At 31.3% G+C, this 17,228-nt stretch overlaps 1 protein-coding gene across 1 annotated transcript in view; it reads left to right on the top strand.

Annotated features, from left to right (window-relative positions):
* TLL1 (tolloid like 1) overlaps positions 1–17,228 on the top strand; it is a 268,602-nt gene that overhangs the window by 207,108 nt on the left and 44,266 nt on the right. Inside the window, exons 13-16 of the mRNA XM_065877313.1 lie at positions 7,253–7,448; positions 9,072–9,197; positions 10,290–10,450; positions 12,873–13,053. Coding sequence (XP_065733385.1) covers positions 7,253–7,448; positions 9,072–9,197; positions 10,290–10,450; positions 12,873–13,053 — 664 coding nt within the window. The remainder of the gene's footprint in view (positions 1–7,252; positions 7,449–9,071; positions 9,198–10,289; positions 10,451–12,872; positions 13,054–17,228) is intronic.

The raw sequence follows: 17,228 nt of genomic DNA, 5'->3' as shown, positions 1-17,228 counted from the left end.
TCAAGGAATATCCCTAATTCCATTTTTTGTCTTAAATCCCAAGGCCAATTAATAAGCATATTCCATTTGCTTTGTCTTCAAAATATACCACATACATGACCACTTTATACCTACTTTCTGGCCACCACTGTTGTAATCACTGCCTCTTGCTTTGGAACTTTGATGAGCTCTTCACATCTCTACCCTTGCCCTACATATCCTGATATCCACACAACAGCTGGGATGATACTTTCACAATATAAGTTATATCAAACACTCCTCTGCTTAAAGTTTTATCAAACACTACTCCCCATGTGCCTCATGGAGAAAATCTTTGTGTTAGACTTTCAGGCGTGCATTATAATGCTGTTGGCCATGAGTTCACTGTTAATGAATTTGAATATCTGTGAAGGTACCTTTAAAGAGAAACACACATAAAGCAAGGTTAAGTATTGATTTGATGACAAAAATTTTGTGACCAGAAGCTCTCAGGAACCTAACCCTGTATTTCTCCAGGAGCCATGAATCAGTATTCACTAACTCAGTGTTTTCAGTGACTTTGTTGAACTCAACTACTGCTAATACTGAGAATCAACTGTATATATTTTTAATTTGGTCTAGTGGTCATTAGGTGGTTTGTTTCAGTTACTCAGTTATCTGTTTATATCAATTTGTTTTTGTTTACATAACATTTTCAATATACAGCTTATGCATTTTATATTTAAAATGTATAATTTTAAAAATATCTTCATTATTTCTCAGTGTTTTGTGTCTTTCTCTGACAAAACTGTTTTTATTCACTGATATCAGTCTTTGACTTTTTCAAACACTTTCTATTTTTGTAACTCTTTTATTCCCTATGTCACTCTCTCCCTTTTCAGATAAAAGGGCCCTTAAGATAAGCTAGTTCTGTTGAAATCTACTATAAAGAATTTACTGGCTGTTCATTATTTATGCCTTTCTGTGAATTTATGTCATGAATATTCACCTCTCCTAATGCTACTTAGATTTTAATGTAAGTACAGAAAGAAATCTGAACAAGTGCTTTTGTTAATGAGGGTAATAGAGTCCTAATACTTCTGTAATCATCACCTTTGGGAAGATTTTTCTTCTCTAGTAGTTACTGGTATGTTGACTCTTAAGACCAATACTGAAGTGAGTTTGTACATGAATGTAGATAATGTCTAAAATCATTTTGAAGAACTCGTCTTCTCTTCAGCAGTGGTGTTATTTGTAAAAAAGCCTCTATACTACTATTTCACTTGAGAACTTTCAGTATGTAGAAATACATAAGAGAAAAAGTTGGGGAGATTTTAATAGTACAACTTCAAACAAATGTCAGTAAAGCAGGAAATAAGTGAAATAAACCCAGAGCTTAGTTATGTTTAATTAAAATCCCTACATACATTTATTTAAGTGAGATTACATTTGAGGTACTTATCAATATTTCTACACACTGTGATTTGGTTATACTTTCCTTTTGAAAACCATAGTATATAATAGTCTTTCCCATAATTACTAGCAACATTCTAAACTACATACAAAAGTTTTTTATCTTGGTACAGTTGACCCTTGAACAACACAGGTTTGAACTGCAGGGGTCCACTTATATGTAGACTTTTTAAAATAAACATAGTACCTGTTATTTTCATTTTACAGATCTTTAAGTGTGGGGGAAAGTTTGTGTTTGATTAGAGAACACAATATATGGAATCAGAAGAATTAGGGTTTAAGTGGTGAACCTCTGCAAACTATTTCAGCCTCCTTCCCTTGGGTGAGTCATTTATCAGTTCCTTTGTTTTTGAGGCAGAGATAGCAGTTGGCGGTTTTTCAACTGTTCTTGGTTGGCATCCCTAACTCCTACGTTATTCAAGGGTCAACTGTACTTTGTGAATTACCTGATTAAGAGTAATCCTTTAATTCCTTTAAATATTTTATATTAGTTTAAGTTAAGTAGACTAGTCTTTGTGAATGAACTAGGAAGCCAAGACAAGATCTTAATTAGTTAACATTTTAATGCTTGCCCTGCACTATTTTTGGATATTTGGCTAAGAATATATATTGGTTAATGACTGTATAAGAGAATATGACTATACAAGAGCTACTATATAAAGTAGCTCTTCAGAATTATAGTTTAGGCTATCATTCTGCTCTGAAAGGTTAGATTAAATAAACTTGCCCAAGGTCACACAGTTCTTAATTGGTAGACTGTGAGTGATACCAATTCCATGGCCTGGCACTCTTACACCCAGATCTTGGTAGCAAAATGAGGCATCTAATTCTCTCTTGGCAATAAATTCTTTCCCATCATAACTATTGTCATTTGTACATTTGAGTTGTTTAATCAATAAATGCCTGTCAGTCAGGGACTATGTCTGTTTATTCATCACTGTTTATATACTATCAAGTATATATTTATTATCTGGTCATCATAGGTTTTCAGTAAATATTTATTAAATTTATGAGTTAAAAATAATTGTGTCATGAAGGAAAAAAAAAATCAAATGGCAACATTGAGAAAACTGAATCATATAAAAATAGACCTAACCCAGCCTTATGGTTTTGATTTTCACATGGTTGAGCATTTTGTTTTTTCTCCTCCATTTTTGAGCTCTAATTGTATACATATCAATATTCATTAAGTATTAAATAGTAAAAATAAAACTAATACTAATTAATAAAATATTAAATATGACAGTGATACATTTAAAAATAATCTATTAAACTTTTTTCCTTTTTATTTAAAATTCCTTTCGTCATAGCATTTATTACTTAAATTTACTGTATTTTTCTCATTATTAAAATTAATTTATTTTTAATAATAAATGCTAATCTTGATTGTTTTTGTTAGTCATACTTTTCTTTAACATTTTACCCCAAAGCAAAAAATAATGACTTAGCGTTGTTCCAAATGTATAGAACTTCAAGTTATATTACCTATAAAAGTTAAATCATTTATGGAGTTGATAGTATGAATTATAGTTTGAAATCACATTCTAACACTCATAGAAGACTTTTTTTATTACTATTTTATTACTATTACCATTTTAACTATTTTTTAAGTGTATGACACAGTAGTGTTAAGTACATTCACATTGTTGTATAATCAACCTCCAGAACACTTTTCATCCTGCAAAACTGAAACTCTTTACCCAGTAAGCAACAACTTCCCATTTCCCCCTCCCCCCAGCCCCTGGCAATCACTCTTCTGCTTTATGTCTCTTTGAATTTGACTATTCTGGGTACCTCATGTAAGTGAAATCATACAATATTTGATTTTTTGAGTCACTTTTTAAAAATTTCACTTAGTGTAATATCCTCAAGGTTCATCCATGTTGTAGCACTTGAAAGGATTTCCTTCCTTTTTATGGCTAATATCCCATTTTATGTATAGACCACATTTTGCTTATCCATTCATCCACTGATGGACATTTGGATTGCTTCCACCCCTTGGCTATTATGGATAATGCTGATATGAACATGGATGTACAAGTATCTCTCCAAGACCCTGCTTTCAATTTTCCAAATATAATACCCGGAAGTGGAATTGCTGAATCATATGGTAATTTTATTTTCAATTTTTCAGGGAGTACGGGAGAGTTTTACTGAAACTATTACCTAGAAACTTTGGAGTTTTCAGAGGTTTTTACAAATAAGTAGGTATTGCAGTAGATGTTTTTGCGATGTTATATTTATTTGGAAATTTGATTGTAAAATGAAAGCAAAGTGTGTGAATGGCCCCTGAGCCTGGGTATGGTATCTTGCTCCAGGGCTGGCATTCCTTCAGTCTTAGAGCTCCCCCACATGCACTGACCACAAAGCTCTGCATTGGTTGGCAGTGTTAGAATGAGAGGCTGACTACTTTAGGTTACTTTTAATTGATTTTAGTTCTTGCTAAATAAAATAACTCAGCTTTTTGATGCTTCCTCTCTAACCTGCCAGTAAAGACATGGACCCCCCACACTTAGTAATGAAATGTAATATTAATCCCTTCTGGCTAAGCTTTGTACTTATTCTTCCTTCTTTGCGTATTTGGATTTACTTCCAATATCATTTATATATCAGTTTTCTAAAACAATCTTCAGAACTTAATGTCACTTTCACTGTTTTCTCTATATACATATTAGGTCTGTTTACATTATGATAAACTTGCCACATTCCTATATGGTTTGTGTTCTGATTACCTTAAAGTCTGTAATAAATCAGCATTATCATTACCAAACATATTTATTACATGTCCACGCTTTAAATCAAGAAGAGACTGTTTTTCCTTTTCTTTTTTTTATGAATTACTGACTTTGGTGTTCTTTTTCTCATGGTACCTAAGGTTACTGGCATAACATCAATGAACTTAACCACTTTTTAGCTTCAACCATATTTATTTCTTCAACTATATTTATACTAATTGATAAAGTAATCGATACTGCTGGAGAAAATGTTACACAAATAACATAAAATAACTCAAACTCTCATTTGTGCTCACCATCATTACTGTTATGTGGATGTGGTTGAAGAGGTATAATTATAATTAACACCAATAGAGAAGATTTATTGTGCTGGTATTGCAATTAGGATTAAAATAATTAAACTGGAAAAACATGTAAACAAAGATCATGGAGGTCATTGATATGATATGTAGGTCAACAACCATGGCATTTACTGTGTGAGACTACAGTGTATATTTCTATTATTTTATCCCTAATACCAGGTGCATAATACTCAATATATAAGTAATATGTAATTCATAAATAGATACTGGTGGAATCAATCCTAAAATTGGTCATTTTTATTCATTTTACCCATGAGATATTTACACTTTGTGTATCATATAAAATATTTAAAGCTCTTATTTTTACAAAGTAACCAGTGAACATACTATAAATTAAAATTTAAAGAGATTATTGTTTAACTGTTAAAGGAACAGAGTGAATTTTATATACAGGGAAATACCCGCTATCCTATATCCTTTTAATTACTGATCATATGTAATTTTTTTCAACAGTGTCTCTCTTGTTTTCTTTGTACTGTAATTTTCAAAAGCAGTAATTTCTTCATAAATAGTAATTAAAAACCCATTTTAATTAACCTTCTTATTTTTTACTCTGGTATGGCTGCTGATATGAAGCAATGTGATTTTTTTTCTATTAATTAACTTTCCATGGCAAGCAGCTACTTTCTTCATTGTATGTTCTCACTCCCTTTCCTCTTCTAACTTAGCCTCTTCCCCGTTTCCAAAATAATTCATGTGTTGCAAGCATTTCATTCTGTGCTGCTCAAGCAGGTGAAGATAGATAGGTTGACTTGCTGAGACCTTTGGTTATTTTTCCTACAGTTTTGTTGTTTGTTCAGTTTTGCTTACCCTTTTATCAAGTTGTACACCCTGAGATTTTAGATGTTATTTTATATGTCCCCTTAACCAATGAATAGACTTTGGCCATCTGGAAATGTTCTTTTATAGAGAACTCTGATTTTGAAGGGACTGTATTAAAGACTGAGAGAAGAAGGTGTGTTATAGCTGGTCAGATTGGCCTTGTCACCCCAGTGACTAATTTTGTTCCTAGTGAGACTGCTAGCTCTCCCTCACCTCTCTATTTAACAGCTACTGTCTCAAAAGTATACTTTAAATAATGAGATAATTTTCATGTTAAGTATTTTCCAATTCTTTCCCATAATTCCACACACGAAGAGAATACATTTTTAGGGAAAAATCTGGATTTATGAGTCACAGTGAGCTCCTACTGATAGGAAAATTGCAACCTTCAATCCCGCCACCCCCACTGCTCATACTTCCTATCTTGTTTCATTTTGTATTCTTCCATAGAATGTATTATTTTCTAATATTTTATGATTATTATTTACCTTGTTTATTGTTCCTTTGCTCTCTACCCACCAGTATAAGCTTCAGCAGGGCGAGGCTCTGTTATTTTGATGAATGATGCATACTAAGCAGTGAGAAGAGTGCACAGAAAAGAACCAGCACTGAATATTTATTGAAGAAATAAATGAATCCTGATTTGTGATTGGGAAAAGGGCAGCAGCAAATGCAGTACTTAGTTCTAACCAAATCTGCTTCAAAATCTATTTTTTTCTGTTTGTCCTTATGCTGCCTAATTTGAAGACTATCATTGTTAATGTATTGACAAATCAGGAAATGACTTCTTCAACCAACTATACCAGAAGTTTCATGCATACAGGTTGTAGTTCATAGAATGAATGTGTTCCCTGACATTCATTCTGTAATAGGAGAATTCCATAAATCAGTGAATTGTATGTTGAATGTTGGTTGACAACATGTGATACTTTTCATGGTTTATAATTATAGATGTCAGTGCTTTCCGGCTTCAAATACCTAATAAGTAGTTGACTCTATTAAGACTTCAGAGTTAGGGCCCATTTTCTATGAAAAAAACAAAAGCAAGAATTTATTTAGAAATTGTCTTATAATTTATAAAACAATTTGTAAATTTTGTTTTTTGTAGAAGTTTAGAGCTAAAACAAAGGTCTACAAACATTCACTTCTTCATAAAGCCAATAGTCTGAGCTAATATTTGCATTTAGTTGTTTAGGAAAGAGATTGAGTACATCGAGGGTGCACAGGTCAAGAATAATGTGTTAAGGTAAAAGTCTCATCTAAACATGCCTGTTATCCTGAGAGGGGCAGCCAGTGCTAGTTCTACAATGGAATAGTCTTCCCACACAAAGCTATGCTAACTATGGATAAAGGATTTCATAGACTAGGAAGAAATGTAATCCCCATGTTATCAGATTTTGCTTCAAAAAATATGTATAACCTAAAATAGTGCAACATTTGTCAATAATATGAATTCAGCCACTCTATTGATAAAATAATGATTTTTTTGATCAACTATGAGCAATTTTTATAACTATGTTTCAGAACAAATTATGCATTGTTTATAGCATATCTAGCCCAGATTTCTAATGATAATTATTAGTCTGGATTCTCTTAAATTCTATTTTCCAAAGAATTACTACTTGTATTTCTATTTTATTTTAAAAGGCAGTTAACTTCTATTGATCCTAGTGCATGTGGATGCACTTTTTCATAGATTTTTTCCTCTGTCTCTCTACCAGAATAATACATCCTTTATTCATGGACAGTGTAGATATTACCATACACACTCAACAGAAATGCTCTCTTTTGGTATAAGTAATATGGCCATGTTAGTACTATGGCACTGAGAATACATGATACTTTTTTATAGGAATTGTTCTGTCTATTAATGAGATAGATCACATATTTTTACTATTACAGATTGAGAGACATGACAACTGTGCCTATGACTACCTAGAAGTTCGAGATGGAACCAGTGAAAATAGTCCTTTAATAGGGCGTTTTTGTGGTTATGATAAACCTGAAGATATCAGATCTACCTCCAATACCTTGTGGATGAAGTTTGTTTCTGATGGAACTGTGAACAAAGCAGGGTTCGCTGCCAATTTTTTTAAAGGTAATTTGAAATCATTTAAAGTGGAAGCTTTTCTCTGTCGAGGATAAATGTGGTATTTATCTTTGAGTTAGGGGAGAAATAAAGTAATATTGAAGATTGACGCATGCACTATTCATAGAGATATTTTGATGGTTTTTGATGGAATAGTTTACTGGCTATAAAACTGGAATTTGGAGATTTGTAGCACAGGGTAGGAACTCCATTAGGATATTCTACCACCTGTTTTTTAGGAAATAGTCAAAATCCAGAAATATACAGACAAGAGGAAAATATTTGCAATATAATCAACAAAGGGTTCATAACCAGAAGGGGATTACTGATATATAGTTTATCAATTTATTTCCAGGTGGCAGCATCTAAACCATCCCTTAGAGAATAGAATTCTGTCACATTAGAAATAATGTATGGCCTCCTTAGTAGAACATTCTGATCCCTAAAATGTCTTTTTGACATTATTGCTGATCAGCTTTAATTTTGAATTGTATAAGCAAATTTTAGTTTATTTTCATGTCCCATGTTTGGTGTGTATTTCTCAGGTAAAAAGAAAGCTATTTTAGTGCAAATAATAACATCAGATTTGTATTTTGAAAATTCATAGGCACTTAGGTTAAGTGTGTTATTATAGAATAAAATTCTTTTATGTGAAGAGAAAATAAATTTTCTCTATAATAATTTTTAAAGAATAGGTGATGGATTCAGTAGTGTATGTCAAAATTTAGTGTGAATAATATCTAGATATTTTCATTATTCAAAGAGCAATAATATAATTGATTTTTCCTGAGCATTACTTAGATGCTTACCATTTGAACTGAAGGCAGAGAACCTTGGCACTTCTACTATATGTATTCCAAGTATTCATTAAATTGTTCATTTACATGGTTTAAATCTTCTCTATGTTATATTTTACAGTAGAAGAAACATACTATAAGAGTCTCTCTCGTGATGTTTGTGTATTTGCTTAACAAAATGCCTAGTCTTTGGATGATGCATAATTTCTCCAGAGAATATTGTTTGCTGTTTTCCTAACTCACAGTAGTTTATTCCTAAAGAGTGAGGTTATGGAGTACCTTGTAATATGTGTTTTTTACATAGTATATATTTTTCATATGTCTATTTCATATATATTTTCATGTTACCATATACAATTAAAATAGTTTCTGTTTACAAAAATATGGAATTATTGTGTTTTCTGGATCAACATATCTATATAAAAAGCAGTGAATGTTTTCAATTTAAAGAGGTCTATTAAGTTTCATAGTTTTCCTTCTTTTTAATTTTTAGTCACCATATTTTATTTCTTAATAATGATATTACCTTAAAAGCATTTCTTCAGGCTACCTAGCAAACTATACAATGAAATGAACAGGTGAATCCATGTTTTTTCAGTAAGTTTTTCTATTCCATTCTGAAAAATCTCTAGGTTTTAATAATCCTCTTTAACTTTAAAGTCAGAAAAAAACATACTGTGTCTGAGATGAGGTGATCTTCAGTTGGACCAGTCCTTCTGGTTCTTACACAATTCTTAGATTGCAGTGACATGGGTTCTTCTATGTCATCAGTCAAGGGCTTGCAAATTGTTCCTGTTCCTTCGTTGAAGAAATCAATTTGTCGCCATTTTTATAGAGGAAGACGAGTGTGCCAAGCCTGACCGTGGAGGCTGTGAGCAGCGTTGTCTGAACACACTGGGCAGTTACCAGTGCTCCTGCGAGCCTGGCTATGAGCTGGGACCTGACAAAAGGACCTGTGAAGGTGGGACCAGACTTGCACGTGGGTTTCCCTGCCTGAAACCCCTACCCATTTCCTTCTATCATGTAGTCTCATTCTCCTTCTCTTTTTATGCCTCCCTCTTATACTAGAATAAAATAGACACAGTTATGAAGAAAATACAGTATCTTTAAAACACAGGACATTGTATTCCAGATAATAATGAAGTTATGTGGCTGTTATTTCCACATGACTACTAAAAATAAATACACTTTAGAAACTTACCAAATATGGTAAACCTGAGATTACAGGTAGTTTAAAAAATATATTTATAAATATAGTAATATTTATATTAGTTAACATACATATACATACGTATGCCTATATATGCAAAGGCAATTCAAGAGACCAGTTATTTTAGCTAACTCTTGACTCCCTAGGAATTAATTAGGAACTGTGTACAATATGTTCATTTCACTTAACTTGCTTTTGAAACCCTAACTTTCCTAATTTCACTATCAATAAGAAAGAGAGGTAACATAAATAGTACGTCTTTTAAATAGATCATCCTAAAGAGAAAGAAAACCAGTTGCTAAATGGAGTTTTTGGAATAAAAAATATGCTCTATTTACTATAGTTTACCTTGCCTTCTAGCTCAAGTAATTCCTTCCTTGTCTTGGAAACAAGTAACAAGTTCCTTGTCTTGGAAAAAAAAAAAGAGTTTGGGGAAATAAACAATTGATTTTGGTCTTAATACATCATGCTGTATTGTACTTTACATATACCTTTTTATTAATTCTCACAACAATCGTGTGGTGTAGGTATTATTATACACACTTAAAATATAAGAAATCTGACCCCCAGGTTTCTTTATATTGCTCGCCCAACTTTGAAGCGATCTAAAGTGTAAAGCCGTCATTTTCTTCGCTCCATATCTACAAAATAACACTTTATAAATTGGATTAGATGATTAAAATAGTTGTACTAAAGATTATGGAATAGAGACTGCAGCTTTCTAGATTTTGAAAAATCCAGAAGACGGTTGAAATTTAATGCTGAGATGTTTGATTATCAATGGAAAGGTGCTAAGAAGGGGGTAGATTTATTAGGGGAAACTTCCCTTTTCTTTCTTTCTAGCGGCTTGCGGAGGACTTCTTACAAAACTGAATGGCACCATAACCACTCCAGGCTGGCCCAAGGAGTACCCTCCCAACAAACACTGCGTGTGGCAAGTGGTGGCACCAACACAGTACAGAATTTCTATGAAGTTTGAGTTTTTTGAATTGGAGGGCAATGAAGTAAGTGAATAATAAATATATTTTTTTATAAAGTATTTTAGGAATCTCTAAAGACAATCTGGTAAACTAAAAAAAAAAAAGAGAGAGAGAGAAGAAGAAAGAAAGAAAGGAAGGGAGGGAGGAAGGAAGGAAGGAAAAAAGGAAGGGAGGAAGGAAAATTGCAGTAGTACAATAGTATAAATGCTGTAGTCTTTCTTTGCTCTATTTCTCATTTCTGCAACTGCTTATAATTCCTGCTGGCATTGGGTGATATTTTAGACTGTCTCTGGGAGATTGAAAATTACCCCCCAGCATTTTCCTGATTTATTAAAGTACTATGAAAATATTAGGGTAATGTCACATAGATTTTTCTAGAAAAAATAAACCAAAATTCACTTGTTGAGTCATAACGAAAATACTTTTTGGGAAAACCTGGTATATTTCACTTGTGGAAATGGGTATATTTTCATTATATAAGTAGTTTTTCATTATGAGTATGCTTATGGTTCACAGATAAAGTGAGAAAGACAGAGAAGAAGAAAGAAATATTTTTAACTTCAATAAAACATGTATTTAGTTGACCCTATCTTCCCTTTGCCTTTATAGTTTACCATAGTAAACGTCCAGTTTTCTGTCTGGTGATCACTTTTAAACAAATGAAATCATTTATTTGAGAATTCCTATGTGCTGGTACATACACACCAAATTCAAATGGAATGTCAGGCCTAGAGATGACAACTTTTAGAACTGTGTCTTGTGTGATCGGTCAACATTAAGTCCAGAGAAAATGTAATAAATGTTTGTTCTATTTCAGCTTTTCTACTTTCTTTTCTTTTCTCTAACTCCCACATCCTTACTCCCAACAACTTTTTTTTCCTGTGTTTATTTTTAAATGAACGAGATCCAAAAGTATGATAAAATTCACTCAAAAATTATTTTGTCTTTGAAGTATATCTGTTGAACACTCACAGAGAACTGAGAGAACAGAAATATAATGTATCTGTGCTCCTGGACAATAATTGTTGGTAATATTTGTGGGTTTTATACCGTAATTTTTTCTTTGTGTATGTATCTTTGCTTCTTCTTTTTTCCTCCCACTTATCCTTCTTTCTTTTAATCATTTTTTAAAATTCTATTTGTAGTAGTCAAGGCACTTCTATGGTTTTGAGTTAAAAAGAAGTGCAGACTTTTGTGTTGCTTAAAGAAAAATTAAAATATGAAGTGTAATGCACTGATATTTCAGAGAATTGTACAATTTTAGAGCTCATTTTGAGATCTTCTTTACATCATGTAAGCTTTATGATGGAAAAGAGTGCAATTTATATTTCTTACATAATTTATCCACATGAAACATCATTTTTCTTTAATAATTATCTTAAATTTGGGGAAATATTAAAATTAAGAATGTATTTTTATAGTAATCTTAAAACAGCTTTCATATGAGCAACACGTTTTGAAAATGGGAATCTCCCTGCCAGTTCTTCAATGTAATGTGAGCTTAGTATTGAATGGCTTCTACTTTCTCAGTTTCCCTAAAGCTGTTGGTTGTGGCAGAATGGCATTTTGATTCACTAATTGATAGATGTTCCTAAGAAGGATAAACGTTTATGTTTACGAGGAAGAAGGGTAGATGGTTTAAAATAAATGGGGCATTGTGTTTGAAAGCATTTTTCTCATGGTAGCAGTCTTTATTCATAGAAGGAGCCTTTACAAACTCTGTAACATATCCTGGAATTCTTAAACTTATGATGAGGTTACTGTGTGGAATCCTATTAATAAAATTCTGTGCATTTTCATAGTTTAAAGTCTTGAATATTTAAAATAAAATCATGAGCAAAATCTTGACTTATAGAATACTGGGTTAAGTTATGACTTCATTGTTTTATTCATTTTACTGATATCTAAAAGGAAAGTCAATATCAAACAACTTTAGCTTCAGTAACATTATCCCGTCTTGTGTCAGAGCCCTCTCTAAATAAAAGTTGCAGTTGTAACAAAGTAGATAGAAAACTTATTTCATTTTTCCTAGCAACATTTTGCTTATTTATCACCTAATTAATATCACAAGAGCCAGTAATATGAGTTGACATATTGCAAAGTACACATCATGCCCAGAGTTCAATCATATGCTTTGTTAAACAATTATTCATCGCAGTTTTCCTTAAGTCTGTATTTTTTGGAAAATATGTATGCTGTAAATACATATATACAAGCATACATTTGTATATACATCTCTTGGACGTTATTCAGGAGCCAAAATTCTCTCATCTGTCTATCAGTGTGCCAAATTATTTGGACACTTTTCTTGATTTTTGGACCTGTTAAGTCCAGTTTGACTACCACAGGAGTAAAGAGGGAAAAACACAGTAAATTTTAAAAAAGTAAATGTCAATCATCTGATGCTCTCAAATCTGGTGATTACAGTAACCATGTTTATTTCTAGGTTTGCAAATACGATTATGTGGAGATTTGGAGTGGTCTTTCTTCTGAGTCTAAATTGCATGGCAAATTTTGTGGTGCTGAAGTGCCTGAAGTGATCACATCTCAGTTCAACAATATGAGAATTGAATTCAAATCTGACAATACTGTATCCAAGAAGGGTTTCAAAGCACATTTCTTCTCAGGTATCAGTATTCTCATGCTACATGTGTATATTACAGATTTTAAAGGTGGATTGGCTTAAATTGTATGCTATCCATTCTTCCCAGTTTTCTGTAAATGAACATGGAGATACATAGAATGCATGAACATTTATCCTAGTTTAATACTTTTTTAAAATTGGGATATTAATAAGAATGGCCCTGATGAAATGCACTCTCAAACACTTAGATCTTACATAAATTCTAATCAAATATTTCAAAGGCTAGTAAAAATAACACAAAATTATTATGGTAATATTTTCACACAGTGACTTTATAAGTAGATAGCGATAATGATACCAGACTTCCAAAAAGTGGCAGACTTTTTCAAAATTATCTTTGTCTTTGGAATATGTGGTCTCATTTTAGCAACATATTTTTTATTCTTACTGCTTAGCAACATGTTTATTATTCCTTACTATTATATATTCATTCCTTTTATTAAGCAGACGTTAAAAATCATACTTTACCTCATCATTATAGAAATGATTGCAGTAAGAGACCTAGAAATATGGAAATTATAATTTTACTAAAAATAATATATTATTGGATACATTTAGCAGTTGACATGTCTACATTTGGAATTTAATGTTTAGTTGAACCAACTCACATTAAAAATTCCCTCTTAAAGAGCTGAAGTTTGATTAAAGGTCCCTAAATTTTAAGAAACTAGATAGAAACATCAGTGAAATGCCCTTATTTTCCCAATTTCAAAATTGTTCCTTTTAAAAATATTACTCTGAAACTTCAAAATTAGATAAAATTGTAATAAGCCTTGCTAGATATAGCAATCTATTCTGCCTGAAAGACTGGCAAGCAATGTAAAGCAACTGAATTCCAATTATATTTTAATATCAGGTAATTTAGATTGAGTTAATTCAAAGTCTATTTATTCCAGTCCCCATGTATTTAAGATTAATGAGGTTTACAGTGCCTGGGGTTTGTTTGGGGCTTTCAGTGTAATTGAAATCAATGGTTCACAAGTTCCATTGAGGTCCAAGTCATATAGGAAAGTACATTTAAAATACAATGGATCTTGTCTCCCTTGTTCTCATTCCCTTCCTTCCCTCAGATTTAATTGCCTTTTAAAAGTTCTTCTCAGATATAGGTAACAAACTAGTGGTTATCAGTAAGGAGAGGGAAGGGGGAGAGAGGCAAGATAAGGGGAGGAGATTAAGAGGTAAAAACTATTATGTATAAAATAAATAAGCTGCAAGGATGTAATGTACAGGGAATATAGCCAATATTTTATAATAACTTTAAATGGAGTATAATCTATAAAAATATTGAATCACAATGTTGTTTACCTGAAACTAATACAACATTGTAAATCAACTATACCTCAATATAAATAAATAAATAATAAAAATTATTCTCAGGCGTTCATTTAAGATTTGTTATTCAAAGTAGCATTTTAATATACTATTTTCATGAAAGGAAGACTTCCTTAGACTTTACTATTCTATAAATATTATGCAGTTTACAAATTTTAGGTGATCCAGTGTTTAGAGATAAGGCTTCTTATCTTAGAGCCACCTAAATATTTATTTTAAAAATTAAAATTATAAGGTGAATAGGTTTTATTATATTATTAATATCCAGGATCCTATACTTTAATCACTCATTTTATTTAATAAAACTTTTTTAAAAAGATGCATGCTACATATACTGGTGACAAAGTATAAGTAAATTTAAAGTTCCCCAGAGTATTTAAAATTTGTTATCTGATATTTCTGTTCAGGCAAAACTTCCTAAATTCTAAAGACAGGTTATTAGTCTGTGTCTTTAGGACAATAATATTGTTAAGTAAACTGAACAATGAAGTTCAGGGAAAATTAAACCCCAAACTCTCATGTTGTAGCTATCATTCTGAGAACCTATTATGCAGGCATACATTATGTCTTTAATAATCAAAGTAAAACTGTAATATTCTAAGTGTTCAGTGTCACAAAGTATTTAACCCCAGTTCATCTTGGGTTCTGTTCTCTTAACCATAAGAGATGATCACATCCTTTGCAAATAGCATTAGTTATGTGTTATGTTCAACATTATCTGTGACCTGGAAAAAAATAGATATACTTTTAACTTCTTTATTAGATTATTATTTTGTAAAGTCCAAGATAATTAAGTATAAACATTCAGTGTTTTCTTTTTGATTCATTGAAAAGTCTTGGCAGTTTGTCAGATTCATATTTAAAATACTATAGTCCTGGATAATTAATTAGATCTATTTTACATTTAAATTCTTGGGAGTTTCTGCTAGTGGGGAAGATGTTTGCTCAGGAAAAGGGAAGATAAAAACATATTTGTTTTGTACAATAAAGAGATGGCACTGTTACTTAATGTCCTGATTATGATCATCTTACCAAAACATAATTTACAAAAGATCACCCATTATAATATATAGATTCTATTCACATTGAAAATATCATTTTAGAGTTCTAATAATGCTATAAGTGTAATTGTGTGTTAAAAGTCAAATGACTCATCGTATCTATTAGAAAGTAAGCATGTAAATCATGGGGATATTGTATTTCACAAACAAAATTGAAGGATTATTTTATGTTAAAATTCACTCTTGGGAATTTGATAAAACACATTACTGCACTAATTGTGACAAATTATTTAGAAATAAATTTAGCATAGGAATCAAGAATTATTACAATGACTAATCTGTTTGCTCAGAAATTCAATTCTTGGGACTCTTTCATAAAGAAATATTTCAAAATCTGGAAGAAGGATTTTCAATATACTGTGATAGTGACAGAAATTTTAAACAACCTTCAAATGCACTGTGTGAGCTCTTCCATACCATAAGGATGGTTTAATGATTTCATGGTGTAAAAAGTTGTATATGATAAAATATTAATGGAAATCTAGATATAAAGCTATATGTGCACTGTGCATACAGCTAAGCACGTGGGTGGGAACAGATCTGAACGATGCTATTTAAAAATCCCAAGAATGTTTGTGTTAAGGTGAAAAGATAGTGCAGTGTAGTTTCTCCACAATTTTTCTCAGTTTTCATCTGATTTAAATATAAAAATAACTTTAAAAGGAAAACACACATCATATTTCTACCTATCTTTTACCCCAAATATTTTCTAGATTTGAAAACATTACCTAATAGACTTTGATCTTTGAGAGTGAAAATTTTAAATCCATCTATTTGTTAATTAGTTAATAAATATTAATACAAATTAATAATATTAATGCAAATGTTTTGAATGAGTTAAAGCTTCTAATTTTTATTTTTATAGTTAATTTATAATATCTTATAGACAATTGAATAAATGTTTGCTGTATTGTGTATGTTAATCCAGAAACATTTGATGGAGACAAACTTTTTTTTTAAACATCTTTATTGGAGTATAACTGCTTTACAATGGTGTGTTAGTTTCTGCTGTATAACAAAGTGAATCAGCTATACATATACATATATCCCAATATCTCCTCCCTCTTGTGTCTCCCTCTCACCCTGTCTGGAGACTTAATCTTAAGTGGTTCTGTTTATAACCAGTTTTCTAAAAAGTTTAGAAGTGATTATGAATTTATGAAAACATAATGAGAAATATACCATGTTTAGCTATTTTTTCAGCATACTTTTCCTCAGAAATATTATCAAGAAATTCAATTTAAAAAGAAACAATATTTATTATAAGTGATTTCATATATTTTGTAAAGGAAAGCTATTTAAAAATAACTTCTAGCTGTCTTGCAACTAAGTGATACATCAAGGAAGAAAAAACACAAGGAAATGTATTTAGATTTTTAATGAATATAATGAAATTAACTTTAGCGTTATTTTAAAAACTACAATTATTTAATGAAATAATCATACTGAGATTTTACTTATTTTTGCACATAGCCTCTGATTTTAAATAAGCACTTTATAGACCTAAGAAATGGAATTGGAAGAATGACACTAAGAACTTATTAGCAAAATAATTAATACAGATTTCTGTCACTTCCATGCACATCAAAGCAAGAAACCATCACATAAATTCTTATTTAATGTCTTAAATTAGTCATGAAAAATGCTGCAATCTAGAAGTGATTGGTTTATACAGCAGAATATCCACAAGCTCCTCTATAAAAATTAGTGTCATATAGTTCTGATATTAAGGGTATGTTATAAAGCAATATAATGAAATAATATG

Source organism: Phocoena phocoena, chromosome 5 (assembly GCF_963924675.1).
Source record: "Phocoena phocoena chromosome 5, mPhoPho1.1, whole genome shotgun sequence".
NCBI classification, from domain to species: domain Eukaryota; kingdom Metazoa; phylum Chordata; class Mammalia; order Artiodactyla; family Phocoenidae; genus Phocoena; species Phocoena phocoena.
Note: the sequence above shows the minus strand (reverse complement) of the source record. Positions and strands in the feature narration are given on the sequence as shown.